We start from the raw sequence: 15,803 nt of genomic DNA, 5'->3' as shown, positions 1-15,803 counted from the left end.
AAAAAAAAAAAAGAGTGCAGTGACTCTGTACAATACGCACTGGCCTGCGAACCACAAGTTTGGCAGTTCAAGACCACCAGCCACTCTGCAGAAGAAAGATGAGGTTTTCTGCTCCCACAAAAATTTGCAGCCTCGGAAACCCGGTCGCTATGAGTCAGATGACTCAATGGCACTTAAGAACAAGTGCTGCTAAAACTGTTCTTTAAGATTCAGAATTATTCATCACTCAAAAAAAAATCTGATATTTAATCTGTAAAACACCTTTGCAGGTATCAACTGTAATATGATTCTAAATGGACAAAACTTAACCTTTATGACCTTGATTGATAAAGTCTAATGTTATTGCTCTCACATTGTACCTATTACTGTGCCACCCACCCTGTTGTTATTAGGTGCAGTTACATTGGGTCTGACTCACAGTGATCCTTTATACAACAGCAGGAATCACTGCCTGGGCTAGTGCGAAATTCACAATCACTGCTATGTTGGAGGTCATTGTTGAAGCCACTCTGCCACTATCTCTCGTTGAGGGTTTTTCACTTTTTTCCTGGCCCTTTACTTTGCCAAGAATGATGTCCTTTTCCAGGAACAAGTGGTGTGCCGAGAAGTGTGTTCTAACCCATAGTGGCCTGTATAGGATTTCTGAGGCTGTAAATCTTTATGGGACCAGAAAAACCTCATCTTTCTCCCATGGAGTGGCTGGTGGCTTCCAACTGTTGACTTTGCACTTTGCAGCCCAATGCATAACCCACTACACTACCAGAGCGCCTTATAACTTGCCCAAAGTACATAAAATGAAATCTTGCCACCATTGCTTGTAAGGAGTATTCAGCTGTACTTCTTCCAACACAGAATTGTTTCTTCTTCTGGGAACCCACAGGATACTCAATATTCTTCCCCAACACCATAATTCAAAGGCATTAATTCTTCTCACCCAAGCCATGGTATTTTCAATAACCTCATACACATGTGAAAGCTGGACAGTGAATAAATGAAGACCGTAGAAGAATTGATGCATTTGTGTTATGATGTTGGAGGAGAATATTGAAAGTGCCATGGGCTGCCAAAAGAACCAACAAATCTATGTTGGAAGAAGTGCAGCCAGAGTGCTCCTTGGAGGCCAAGATGGCCAAACGTCGTCTCTCATACTTCGGACATATTGTCAGGAGGGACCAGTCGCTAGAGAAGGATATCATGTTTGGTAAGGTGGAGAGGGTCACACAAAAAGAGGAAGACCCCCAATGAGATGGATTGGCACAGTGGCAGCATCAATGGGCTCAAGTGTGGCAATAATTGTGGGGCTAGCCCAGGACTGGACAGTGTTTCATTTTGTGCATAGGGTCACTATGAGTTGGTACTGACTCGATGGCACCTAACAACAACAATAATTCTTCAGTCTTCCTTACTCATTGATCATCTTTCACATGCGTATACAGACAACTGAAAAATACCATGACTTGAGTCAGGTGTATCTTAATCCTCAAGGTGACACTTTGCTTTTTAACACTTTTAAGGGGCCTTTTGCAGCACATTGGGCCAGTGCAATACATCATTGGATTTCCCGATTGCTGATTCCATGGGCATTGATCTAAGTAAATCCAAGTAAAATGAAACCTTTGACAACTTCAACAGTTTTCCCATTTATTATGATGGTGTATATTGGTCCAGTTGTGAGAATTTTTATTTTCTTTATGTTAAGGTGACCCAACCTAGGAGATTAGCATATACATTAAACCACTTTCTTTGAAACTATATAAACTGTATAATTGCAAATTCTATACCCTGACATTATAATATTACCTAGAAGTACAAACTTTGAAAACATAGGCGAAACTTCTTTCAATAGTCCCTTGTGGGGATCTAAATGAAGTGACCCACATTTTATATTGAATTGCACTCCAGCATTTTATACTATGGTTCCAACATGCCTAAGAGTTTTAATTTTGATACAATCTATATTACAAGTTCCTATTTATATTACTTTTTCCAAAGTGGCCAAATTTATTCATTGATTTTATTAAAAATTTAATATGGCTCCAAGTTATAATTCTCAAATCCATAATTCAGAAATAGAGTAATAACTGGATATATAGCATCATACATCATTTGTTGTCATTATTTTCTCCACCTCCCAGACCCCCTGCTATTGTGGATCACACAATATAAGACTTTCTTTAAGACAATTTCAAAAATGTTCTTGTACTTTCCACACAGAACCTAATAAAGAGAAGGCAGCTGGAACGGGACCAGCAAAAGGTGAGTTGGAGGAAGGACAAGTAAGGCGAGTGAATTTAGTCAAATTAGAAGCAGAAAGATTAATAACGGTTGCTAGAGGCCCCCATGGAATTTTTCTGCATTATCTTTCATAAGTGTGATTTAAAATTCTTTACTTGCATTCTATTTGAAGTATCCAATCAGTGTAATAATAATTTTTTTAAATGGTGCTTAGTAAATTTTCACTACACACTCTTCTAAAAGAAAAACAGAAATGATAAAAACATCCCAAAAATTTGCTGAGATGCCAGCGATCTGATGGTTTCTAAGTCTCAATCAATGTACATGTTAAGGAAAAGAGGTGTCTGATTTTGAGATTACACCAATTTGGAAAATTAACCTGTATCATTCAGATTTTTTTTAATGGAGGGTTTCACATTACTGTGTGAATTTCCCCAAGTTGAAACAGTAATTTTGAAAGTTGGCATGTCATTTTGTAGCGCTGAGAATTCATAGAGATTCATGTGATGATTTATATAGCATATTAATTATATGTTAAGCAAGCATCATGTTGCTCCTTATTGAATTGAAAACTTGTATATTTTTAAAATATGGTTCTATTGCTACTTTATGTGGGGATAGCCTAGTTGTAGAAATTGAATGATCTTTAACATGCTTTGCTCTGAATCAATGAAATACTGATTTCTTTGTCTGCCCATAGAAAAACTCTGTCATTACTATCCATCTGTCTTAAGCCAAGGTGCGATGGAAAGTTTTAACAGAGATAGATTTGACAATTTTGCTTTAAATGTTTGTATCATCATTTGTACATCATTTGAGTAATACAAAATGTAGATTAGGTATTGGAATAACTGATTATTTCCTAACTAAAAAAGTTTCTCTTCTTTCTGGGCATCAGAGAAAAAACATGTTAAGTATCTCTTTCCTCTTACTTTGTCGTATTTCATGACCTGATGCCTAAGTATTGTTGTCTCCTGTACTCTAGTAAAATATTCTTTTTCTTTCTTTCAGTACACTGGATCACTTTTCTTCAACTAACTTGAACTCACATTCTCATAAATGAGCACATAATGTAGTATAACCACTTTGTCCTTGACCTTCAATGGCTTCCATGGATAGTAACATGGATACTAATCCTGACCACATGGCACTTAGTCTGAAGGTTACTTGTTTATGGAATGCAGACAGTGCAAACTCCTAGAACTCCTTCCATGGGATGAGTTCAAGGAGGTTTGGGACATATTGGCTGAAGTTCTTGTAACATTATTCTCTACACGACTCATGGCATACATCTCTGTTTCCAAATTTGGAAAGGTGCTTGGACCAGGCTGTAAGGCTCAACCAACAGAGAAGATGATGTAATCCCTGAGGGCAAACTATCAACGTTTAAACAAAGTCTGTCCCTCAACCTTAATTTAAAAAGTCACCATAAATTAAAACCAACCAACTAGTCAACCAGTCCAACACACACACACACACACACACACACACACACACACACTTTATGTAGAACATAGTATGGCAATCTGAAATTTGTGGATTGTTTTCCCCCCTACCATTTGCAGAAGTTAATAATATCTCTACTTAATCTGTTCAGTAGTAATGGTTACATTTTACTCAGTGGATGTTTCAAATACTTTATTCTCCAATTTCTCCATGTCAGCAATCCAGGGGGTGGAGGGATGGTAGGAGAAGACGTAGGAGTGTATATACGTACTTGTCCTACATATCTAGGAAGCAAATCAATTTAGGGAATGAAAACGACAACTTAAATAAAGAAGGTAGGTTGATGGAGTTCTTTTTAAATATCAAGTGTTCACCAGCTATTACTCACTTTTATGGAAATGTCAAATAAAATGTTTTAAGTCAAAGGTAGAAGCAATCATTGTTACAACTGTATCCATGGTTGAGGAAGAAACCGTGCATGGGAGTAAATTGAATGACTGATGTGACAGACCTCTACTCCAGCAATAACTGGAATGTTCTCCCATGTCCTCCTTTGACCCCCAACTCTCAGTCGATTTAAGTACTTTTTTGTTTTTTGTTTTTTTAACCATCCAACTCAGATTTCACTCTTCGGCACAGCTTCCCAGCTCGTTTTCCTAGCTCTTTCCTTTCCCCTTCCTCCTCCGAATGTCTCTGGAACTTACTGACTCTGCCACTCAATCGCTCTTTTCTCCACATAATCACGCATTAGTGTTTGAAATTTTTTCCCTGCCAGGTTGTAAGCTTTTTGACCATCAGGCACCATGTCTTAACACCTCTTGCATCCCCTCATTTTATTCCTTCCAGTGTCTAGCAGAGAGCTGCTGACAACCATCTCCTAATAAATACGTGGAGAATGAATGAACAACGGAATTTCCATACTGGCTTAACTGCTAACCTTACAATGGCAATCTCAACCAATTTTTATTTCCATTCAACATGTCTTCTGGACAAAAGACTGGCCGTCCTATGCATGCTCTGAATCAAGGGTGCAGAATGAAGCAACAGCGCTGTGCATTTTGAATGTTCATCCTCAGGACTAATAAATGATTTTTACCTAAAACCAACTCACTTAAAGTTCTCAAAAACAGTCATGGTTGGATATTATTAGATTTTTAGCACGTCAGTTAGTCCCCTACCTAATTAGCTAAAAATACATTCAGTTAACGACTCCACAACAGTCAGTGCTAAGAACATTCTTCGTAGAGTTGTAGTCTAAATCATTCCCAGATTGATTGGAGTTGTTCTGTAACATCTTCAAAATATTAGAAACCAAAATTGTAGCCTCAGAGTTGTCTGGTCCCTGTATCAATTGCATGAGGCGTGCTTGTGATTAAATTTGCCAGCTACCTCGGGTTTACTAAGAGGCTTTATTTGGCAACCGATGACTTCCTGAGAAGGAGTTTTGTTTTATTGTTTTTCAGAAAAATTCAAAACTCTAATTTTGAAATAATTATAGATTCACGGAAAGTTGCAAAGATCATACAAAGAGGTTCCTTGGATTCTTCACCCAATTTTCCTCAATGTTTACATTTCACAAATAAATGATGCTATAATATCAAGCTCAGGAAATTAATATTGATACAATGTGTATGTAAACATGAATGTAGTTTTTACATCAGTTCAGTGCTCCAGACAGACATTCTTTACTATTTCAACTACACTCTTAATTAGTTTTAAGAAGACTTCAGGGGATATTTTTCTGGTTTAAGATTTAAGCTTTAAAGATGATCTCAGGACAATAGTTTCAGAGATTCATTCAGCCTCCATAAATCCAGAAAGTCTGGATTCCAATTTTCTCCTTTTTGATCAGGATTCTTCTATAGAATCTTTGATCCAAATGTTCAGTAGCTAGGTAACATCTAGTACTAGTCTCTTGGCAAATGAGGCATTTGTTTATGGAGGCAACTAGCCACACATTCCAGGAAAGTGTTTGATGGTTGTTTGTTGGTTTGCTTGTTTGTGTTTGGACTGGTGTCCATCCAGCTAACCTGTTCTTTAATATTGCCCACTTTGTCCTAGGACTGGGACAAAGTCTCTCAGAATCATTCCAGTAGAGATGATAATTTTAAAATGTGAATATTTGTCTTAACAGCAAACTGGATATTAAATGTGCAAATCCTTTTCAGAGTGATTACATTGAGAGGTAGTTGTTGCTAAGTGTTGTAAAGTCAGTTCTGACTCATAGTGAACTTGTATAGGTGTCTGAAATTGTGAATCTTTTGGGAGCAGGAAACCTCATCTTTCTCTTACAGAGTGATTAGTGGGCTCAAATGTCCGACCTTGTGGTTCAAACTCCAGTACTTATCCTACAGAGCCACCGTACTTCCCCTGGGAGGCAATGACTTTGTACAAATAATGCTGTTATGGCTTGAAATTCTTCCAGATAACTACAGATACCAAATCAATGGAATGCTAAGTATCAATTTTTTATATCCTCAGAAGGGTCAAATATCTGCCTCTCACTCAAACTTCATTTATTCAGCAATTATTTACTGTCAGCTGAGTGCCAGGTGTGATTCTGAGCATGGAGGACACAGAGATGAACAAAAGTTGTGTTCTCCTACAGCCAACTTAATTTTAGAGGGGAGAACAATCATCAACAAAGGAAGGCAGATTTCAGTTTGGAAAGCAGACAAGAGTCACAAATGCTATTTTCCCGTGGCTTGAAGACAAATAAAATTCGGCTTTAGTAAATTGTCCTTCTCTGTAGCTATGGCTTTCCATCAGTGGGCTTCGCACGTGTTATATTATTGCCAGAAGCTCATGTCCTTGTCATCACAGGCACTTTTAAGTAGAAAAAAAGAAAAGTTGAGTTTTGTATTATATTTTTTGTTGGATTTGGTTTGGAAATGTTCTTTGTGTCATGTCATGTCTTATAAATTGAACATAACCAAAAAGATGTGTTAGCTTCCTAAGGTAAATAAGAACACTTAAACCTTTCAATTTTATCGAATGCAACGAAATTCAACCTGGTAAGTTTGTAAGGTTTTTTTTTAGCATTTTGTTTTCATTTCTTTCATCTTGGTGAAACTATATACAGCAAAACATACACTGACTCAACACTTTTACATGTGCAATTCAGTGACACTGATTAAATTCTTCAAGTTGTCCATTCTCACGATCCTTTTCTTAATTATTCCACCACCATTAACATAAAATCACTGCCCCTGAGTTTCCTATCTAGTCTTTCATGTTGCTATTGTCAATTTGAGCATAGACAGACAATGCTTTGCAAGAGCACAGTGTTCAAGGCAAATGCTCCTTACTCGTTACACAAGACAACTATTTAGTTTAAAGATTACTTCTTTAGATAATTTTGGTTTATGTATTGGATTTATGGAAAATAATATTACAAAAAATAGCTCTGAAACACCTGTATGATTTCCCCAAATGCATGATTTTGTGGCAGTTTCAGGTGAAAAAAACTCTCAAAATTGAACTAAGTGCTAACTTCCGTATAATTTCTTAACTCTGTCCCACTTCACAGTACATATTGTCCCATTGAAGGCTTTGAGGTGTGTGTGTATGCACATATCCTCCAGTACATACGAGTGTGCATACATACACATACACATGTGTACACATACAAGTATTTAATGTTACGTAGCCTAGCATTGCCCAAGCTTCTCTGACCACAGAAAGCTTCCTTTGAAGAAAGCCAAGTTCCATGATACCCATGAGTCAGCTCATTGTTTCTGAAGAAACAGCTTATTTCCTATACTAGTTATTTTGTTGAAAAAGTAATAATTCTTTTCCTCAAGATTGTCCTTAGTTGACAATCTTGAAAATGAAATTTCAGATCAGTAATTAATACTTTTAGTAAAAATTTTAACGCAAAAAAAATTATGCCAATAAGATTATGCAAAAGTGCTTTTTTAAAAAAGTCTCATCATAAATTTTTGAAAAGTGGTAGATCTATATTTTCTGTATCCAGTGTCATAATCCTAGGGTTTATATTTTTAAATTCACAAGTATTCTACTAATTCAAGTTCAAAGATTACTATTATTTACACGAACACGTGTCTTCATGCTTTGAGAAGGGAGGGGCTGAGGTTCAGATAAAGCCAAATGTCTATTTAAACTTTTCAATTTAATGGCACTTTAAAGATCAGAGACTTTTTTTTAAAAAAAGTTTTTATTGTGAATTATGTGGGTTTACATGGGAGAACATCAGTTTTACATTCATCCTATCATATTTTGTTTCATTGCAATGATTACAATCCCCTCCATGCATCATCAAATAACCAAAGGATACACCCCACAAGCCCACTCCACCCCCCGGGCATCGTTACGCATGCAGCCCCTCTCCCTCCCTGAGTCCTGTGTCCCCAGCCTCTCCATCTATCCACGTCATCATCTCTCTCCATGCCTGGCGTCACTGCCTCTCTGGGTAGGATCATGCTCTTGCTCTTCTCACTTGATGGTCCCAGGGACCTCCGCTCCTGGGCTGCAAAATCAATCACGCCCCTCCTTTTGTCAAAAAATATCTACCAAGATCAGAGACTTTTAAAGGTGGGGACATTTTCAATTATTTGCATATAAATGCTACACGGCATATTTTAAATTTTACAAATGTTCATGGGTAAGCTAAAAAATTACCCAGCACTGGTCAACACCAGTATAATATTGGGAAATGCTAATAAAGTTTAAAGTTCCTATAATAATTATTAATGAACTTAGTCTGACAAATTGATTTAGTTAATCTTAACCTTTGTTTCTTAATTTTAGAAGAGGAGTGCATCCTGCTGGATTCTAAGTCAGTCTATATCTACTTATATGTGTATGTCCAGATGAGTGTGCTACACGAATAATGTCTGTCATTTGCTTTAGCAACAAAAGAAGAATTTGAAAATCACCTCAGTTGTTGCATTCATCAAGATCTGATTTTTAGCATGACTTTCCCCCTCTAGTCTATATAAGTGGATAGCATTCTATTTTTAAAATTTTTAGTTTCATTTAGCTTATTCTACTTACCCAGTTCTCAATTTTCAACCTTTCAGGTACCAAGTCTTCTAAGGCTAACTCATCAATTCAAAGTTTGTTTTATAGTCTCTCTTCTTCTTTTTCAGAATTCTCCTTTTCCAGGCTATTCCATATGAAGGCTTTTCCTCCTTGCCTTTTTTTTTAAACTACTATTTCTTGTTTCAGATGAAGAGGAAGCGTCCCCGCTTAGTGCCCTGCCACCAGGTTAGGATGATTCCAACTCCTTTCCTACTTTTTAAAATGTATTTTAAAGACCAGTAAAGAAAAAGAGAAGTCAGTTAATCTTGCTGAGCCTGAGCCAGTGAGCAGACACACTAGCTTTTGTCTAAGACCGAACCAAGAGGAAAATGTTGGCGTCATTCTAGTTTCCCATGAGAAGCAGAATATAAGGAGGCTTCCTTGGTGAAAGAAATAAGTCTGGTCAATCTTGGGTGTGAATTTTAGGGGTACAACTGTTTGTATTCTATTTCTAGCTATATATATATATATATATATATACATATGCATATATATATCCTTTTTCCATGTCCTATAAATGTAAACATTTAAATTTTTTCTTTATTATTGTTTTTCAATAAGACAAATTTTATAGATGTTTTCAGAAAGGAAGCATTGATTGACCATCCAAGCCAACTTCTAGTTTTTTTTTACCTTCCCTATTGCCAGAAGAGACAGGTTTTGGGTATCCAAGAACATGGAAGTCGGACACCATCTTCACCCTCCCTTACATCAATACAATCACATTTCCTTTCAGGTATGGGTAGTCGGGCCCTGGAGAGAAAAGATTCAGGTGAGCACACTCCTGGAACAAGCCATCCCGACCTTCTGCTAACAGAATCACTAATGACCTCGTTTCTTGAAACGGTACTGTTGCTAACTTTCATTTTATTCAGTTTGTAGCCTTCACTGCAGTCTTTCATTACATTGCTACTTGCGAGAAAATGAATGTATTCAGAAATCATTCATTTTGCATGATATACACATACACAAACATTTCAGGGATCTAGCTCATAAAGGAGTTGTGGTGCGGTGCTGCAGGATAACATGCTGGACTGCAAGACCAGTTTAAACCTAAAGGTCGGTAGTTCAAACCCACCAGCTTCTCCTCAGAAACCCTATACAGGGTCTCTATGGGTCAGAACTGACTCAATGGCACTTAACAACAACAGCCTCAGAAAGGAAGTGATGGTTCAGTGATAGAATTCTCACTTGCATGCTGGAAATGTCCCAGTCACCACAGGTCTAACACTAGAAGGCCTGTATGTTGCTGGGATGCTGGACAGATTTCAGAAAAGCTTCCAGATTAAGACAGACTCGGACAAAAGACCTGCTATCTGCTTCTGAAAATCAACCAATTAAAACCCTATCGATGGGACCCCCATGAGTCAGGGACAACTTGATAGCAGACAACAACAATAACAAATTAAAACAACAGTTATCATATATGGTGGTGGTTGTGTGCCGTGGAGTCGATTCTGACCCATAGCGACCCTGCACAGGGTTTCCAAGGCTGTAAATCTTTACGGGAGGCAGAAAGCCTCATCTTGCCTTCACAGAACAGCTGGTAGTTTCGAACTGCCGACCTTGAGGTTAGAAGCCCAATTCGTAACCACTACGCTACCAAAGCTCCTTAGTATCATATTTGCTGCAGAGTTGTTTTTTAAATCATTATAATTATCTCTTACCAAACATTTTTATTGTGATTTGAGTGAAAGTTTATTGAGCAAATTGGTCTTCCTTTCAACAACTCATACATTTTGATTGTTCACGGACATGGGTTACAGTCCTCACAATGTAAAAACACTCTTCCTACTTTCTCTCTGTGTTCACCATTTCCATCTGGCCTTCTTTCCTTTCCATTCCTGCCTTCTGAGCTTTATACCTGCGCAAATGCTGCCTTTTGAATCTCGTATGGTTAATCGTTCTATGTAAGTATCATTTTCAACATTTAGCAAATACCAGAGATTATGAAACTTAAGAAAGAAAAAACCACCTCTATTCCTGGAATGTATTGAAGTAAGATAACAATCACACTTTTGTAGTAATACATACATGACAAAACACTTCCAAATGCATCTGTCAGCTGTAGTTATGATTCTGTGAGACTGTTCATCCAACATATATGTGCTGAGGGCCTCCTGGGATCCTATTATGGGTCTTTTATGGGACAGACATTCTTGTATGCATCCTAGGCATAGATGTGAAAAAATAATAAAAATTCCTTCCTCATAATCTAAACTTTGTCACTGTTGTTAGGTGCTGTCCGACTCATAGCAACCCTGTACAGAGTTTTCAAAGAGCGGCTGATGAGTTTGAATTGCTGACCGTGAGGTTCAAACTCACCTTGCTCTCCAGTGCTTATCCTACAATGCGACACCAGAACTCTGTTCTAAACTTGGGTGGATCACTAATCACTATTACTAGTAATATCATAGACATTGTTGTTGGTGTTGTTAAGTGCCTGTGAGTTGGCTCTTACTTATAGCGACCCCGTAGATGGTTTCCAAGGAGCAGGTGGTGGTTTTGAACAAACAACCTTGTGTTTAGTAGTCCAGTACTTATCCTACAGCACCACACCAGGACTCTACAACACAAAATACTAACATTAACTTGGGTATTAAAAAAATTATGCAATCGTGTGCCTAGGTTGCATAAATTCATTGTGAAATAATGGTCTCCTGTGGGTAGAAACAAGCATGATTGAGACTTGAAGACTAAAATAATTCAATGTACATTTTTCTTCTATTCAAGAAACATTAACAAGAGTTCATGACCTGTGCATCCTCTCCCCACCCCTCCACCCCACTCCCACCAGCTAATTTAATTGCTGAAACTAAACCTTTCTACATTCCGTTCTTAGAGATGAAAGGAATTTCAACAGTTCTCTTTCAGTAAATTCCTCATTGGAGTTTACTGCCAACTACTACCAGCCAAGCGCCTGGGATATAAACCAGAAAACAGCAAAATAAACTTCATTTCCAGCTTCTCTTTCTTCATGGGAAAACCTGTTCATTTTTCTTTTCATTTCTTTATGTTTGTTTGTTTTCCTCTTTCAGGACACGCACCTGGTATTCTCGACATTTCTAACTGCAGGCCATTCATGGTCTGTTACTTATTTGTCAAACTATGGCCACATCTATACAACAAAGTAATCTAATCATGTGGCAGCAAAGCATCTAGAAATAACAGGCAGATATTTTTAGATTGTTCCAATATGAACAATCAAAACTCACCCATCCTTTTAGTCTTTTGTACAATAGATGGGGCCTCATAGTCACATCTGGAAAACAGATACGGAAGCCTGGAAGCCACTGAGAATTCAGCTTTATTTACTTTTTTACACACTGCCATTGAATCATTCCTGACCCATAGTGACTATGTAGGGTTTCCGAGGCTATGAATCTTTACGGGAGCAGAAAGTGTCATCTTTTTCCCACAGAGCGGCTGGCGGATTCAAACTTCTGACCTTGCGGTTAGCAGCCGAATGTGTAACCCACTACACTACCATGACTCCCCTTATTTGCTTATTACTATTATTTATCTATTGAGGGGCAGGCAGGCTGGGGAACAAACAATGGACTCATCCGCTGTCAGCAAAGGTAAAGTAACACCTTACCTGAAAAATGTCACTACTTCTGGGAACTAGAAAACAGTCCTTTACCATGCCATGGAAGAGGCATCCCGTAAGCATGGGAATCCCTCACTCTCCACACATGAGGAGGGGAGCAAAGGCTAAAATTTGATGGTTTTATGTATCCAGTTTTACTAGTAAGGAAAAAGCTTCAGTGTTGAGAACTCCAAAGCTAGGTAAGTCTGCTTAAGAAGAATGTGGCCCTGAAATGATCCATTTCCTCCTTTCTGTCCTTAGAATGGTCTCTGGGAGAATCGCCTGCCGGGGAGGAACAAGACAAGCAGAATGCCAATTCTCAGTTATCCACATTGTTTGTTGAAAAACCTCAAACAGGAACAGTGAAAGTCGGTGAGTCCTAGCATGAAATTCTGCCCTTAAAAATTTTTAATTCAGGTGACATTCATATAACATAAAGCTAACTATTTTAAAGTGAGCAATCCAAGTGCCTTTAGTACATTCCCAAGGTTGTGCAACCATCCCCTTTATCAATTCCAGATCATTTTTATCACCCCAAAGGAACCCATATATTAGCGGGCATTTCCCATTGCTCTCTCCCCTCCAGCCTTTGGTCACCACAGATCGGCTTTCCATCTCCATGGATTTACATAATCTGGACATGTCTTATAAATGGAATTGTACACTATGTGGTATTTTGTGCCAGGCTGCTTTCATTCAGCATAATGTTTTTGAGGTCCTGCCACACTGTAGCATGTATCAGTACTTCATTCCTTTTTTATGGCTGAATAATATTCCATTGTATGGGTATACTCAATTTAGCATTTTAAATCCTGAAAAGGAAATCAGTACCTCAGATTTTAAGATCCATTAGCACATCAAAACAGTACAACATGGTAGTTGAATACCTGGGCCCTGCAGTTTAGCCTGGTTCTGATTCTTGCTGGCTGTTGTCCTCAGGTGAATAGCTTAAGCTCTCTATGCCTCAGTGTCCCCATCTGTAAAATGGAGATAATATTCTGATAATAATAGCATCAGCCTGTGAAATAGTGTGAACAGTACCTGGCATAGCCTAAAGCTCTGAGCTAGTGTTTGCTGTCCTAACGACACAGGTCTTCCATATGATGATGAGAACTCGGCACATGCAACAGATCAAACTAGTATCTGAAAGGTAGCTAGTCAGAGAGACAGTTCATCTCTTCAGAGATGCATTCTAACAGTAGTGATTGTGACTCGACGGCACTTAACAACAACAAAATGTGTTAGGAGGAGTCCTGGTGTGGGGCTGCAGGATAATGCTCTGTACCCCAAGGTCAGTTTGAACGGCAAGATCAGAGATTCAAACCTGCCAGCCATTCCTCGGAACCGACTTGATGGCATTTAACAACATCATTTGTTAGGAACTATGCTGAACATAGAGTATAGTGCATAAGTGCTCAGAACTCCCAGTCTAATGGGAAGAAAAGACAATAAAATTAAACGTAACAAATAATGACAAAAGCCAAGTAACAAAGGGAATGAACAGGGTAGTGATCACGCAAGAGAAAAACCTGGAGCGGGGAGGGTGTGAACCTGAACCGAGGGCACAGATGTCACACAGCGGGGGCAGGAGCAAAGGTCTGAAGTGGGAGGAGTGTCCAGGAATTTTCATTCAATGCTTATAGGACTATACAGACAGTCCCTGATTTATGACACACATGTTCAAGTTATGATGAACCACACTTAGGACCATCAGGTTGTGTATTTTTGCTTGTTTGTTACATCTTATTGCTGGTAATATGTTGCAGTGAGTAATTTGCTGATGCTATCATTCTCAGCTATTCACTCACAGAAGTTAAACTGTAAAATTTGCTGTTCAAAACACTGCCAGATACTGGATATTGAGATACTGATAATAAAAGACAATACTAGTGAAAAACAAAAAATGAAAAAACATATTTGATTTATCAGAACCAAGTTACAACAGAGTCATTGGATTGAAACCCCATAATAGGACATGCCTATACCGGAGTCCTGCTGTGGCGCTGTGGGTTAATGCACCAGACTGCAAAGTCATTTGAACTGTAAGATTGGCAGTTCAAGCTCACCAGTTGCTTCTCGGAAACCCTATACAGGGTCATTATGGGTAGGAATCGACTCGACGGCACATAACAACAACAACAACACACACACACACATATGTGTGTGTGTGTGTTGTTGTGAAGTGCCATCGAGTCAGTTCTGACCCATAGTGACCCTGTGTAGGGTTTCCGAGGAGCAGCTGGTGAGCTTGAACCGCTGATCTTGCAGTTGAAACAGTTTTGCAGTCTGATGCATTAACCCACAGCGCCACACCAGGACTATCTCTCTGTCTCTGTCTCTGTCTCTCTCTCTCTGTCTCTCTGTCTCTGTCTCTCTCTCTCTGTCTCTCTCTCTCTCTCTCTCTCTCTCTTGGTCAGCAGTTCAAAACTACCAGCTGTTCTGTAGGAGAAAGATGAGGCTTTCTGCTCTCAGAAACCCTCTAGAGGGTGGCTATGAGTCAGAACCGACTCCACAGCACATAACCATCACCACCATGTGTATAGAATCAACCATAGGGTTTTCATGGCTATAATCTTTACTGAATCTAACTGCCATCTTTCTCCCACAGATTGACTGGTGGGTTCCAACTACCAACCTTTCTGTTACCAAATGAGCACTTTAACAATTGTACCACCACGGCTTCTTATATATAAAATACATATATTTTAATCCAAACATAAAAAATATGTCCTTGGATCTCCCATTGTTCTTTTTCTGCTCCATAAACCTCAAAAGCAGAACAAGTTGGGTCATCCTAAGAACCTCTGATTGTTGATTGTTGATTAGGGCCATCAAGTCTGTTCCAACTCACAGCCACCCTGTGTAGAGTTTCTGAGGAGCAGCTGGTGGATTGGAACTGCCAGCTTTACAGCTCAAAGCGAGTTTGTGGTCCAGTGCTTAGCCTACAGCACCATACCAGGATTCTATGAACCTCTAGCATACTCATAAAAAAAAAATTAGGGTCATTTTCACTGCACAACTCCAGTGGTCGCCAAAAACACCATAGTCCATGCAGTAAAATCCTCCACAATTTCTTTCTAGGTGAGAGCAAAATGAATGACAAGTTTTAAACCAATCTGATGAATCACTTGTACCTTTTCTAGGTGAAAATATTACCTTTATAGCCAAAGTCAAGGCCGAAGATCTTCTTAGAAAGCCTGGTATCAAATGGTTCAAGGGAAAATGGATGGATCTGGCCAGCAAAGCAGGAAAACACCTCCAGCTGAAGGAAACTTTTGAAAGGCACAGTCGGGTATGGCCCTGAATTCCCAACACAAGAGCTCAGTTAGCTCAGTCTTTCTGTGTGGGTGCAAAGGTCATTTTCAGGTTCAGTTCCTCCCCACCCCTCCACGCCCCCTACCCCCGGTTCTCATAAGATTTCATTATAAATGCTTAAAAAAAAGCAACAGTCAATGGTTAAGTGTCAGAAGGCCAATGAGGACAAATGTAT

The 15,803-nt window shown here is 38.8% G+C and overlaps 1 protein-coding gene across 5 annotated transcripts in view; it reads left to right on the top strand.

Moving 5' to 3' along the window:
* MYBPC1 (myosin binding protein C, slow type) overlaps nt 1-15,803 on the top strand; it is a 129,262-nt gene that overhangs the window by 40,267 nt on the left and 73,192 nt on the right. For 3 of the 5 annotated variants that reach the window (XM_006871101.1, XM_006871099.1, XM_006871097.1), the window contains exons 3-5: nt 2,215-2,256; nt 12,575-12,685; nt 15,457-15,605. In XM_006871101.1, the coding sequence (XP_006871163.1) occupies nt 2,215-2,256; nt 12,575-12,685; nt 15,457-15,605 (302 nt within the window). Of the gene's footprint in view, nt 1-2,214; nt 2,257-8,871; nt 8,911-9,460; nt 9,497-12,574; nt 12,686-15,456; nt 15,606-15,803 lie in introns of all 5 variants that reach the window. The other 2 variants (XM_006871098.1, XM_006871100.1) reach the window with 2 other exon arrangements.

Source organism: Chrysochloris asiatica, unplaced genomic scaffold, assembly GCF_000296735.1.
Source record: "Chrysochloris asiatica unplaced genomic scaffold, ChrAsi1.0 scaffold00160, whole genome shotgun sequence".
NCBI lineage: Eukaryota > Metazoa > Chordata > Mammalia > Afrosoricida > Chrysochloridae > Chrysochloris > Chrysochloris asiatica.
Note: the sequence above shows the minus strand (reverse complement) of the source record. Positions and strands in the feature narration are given on the sequence as shown.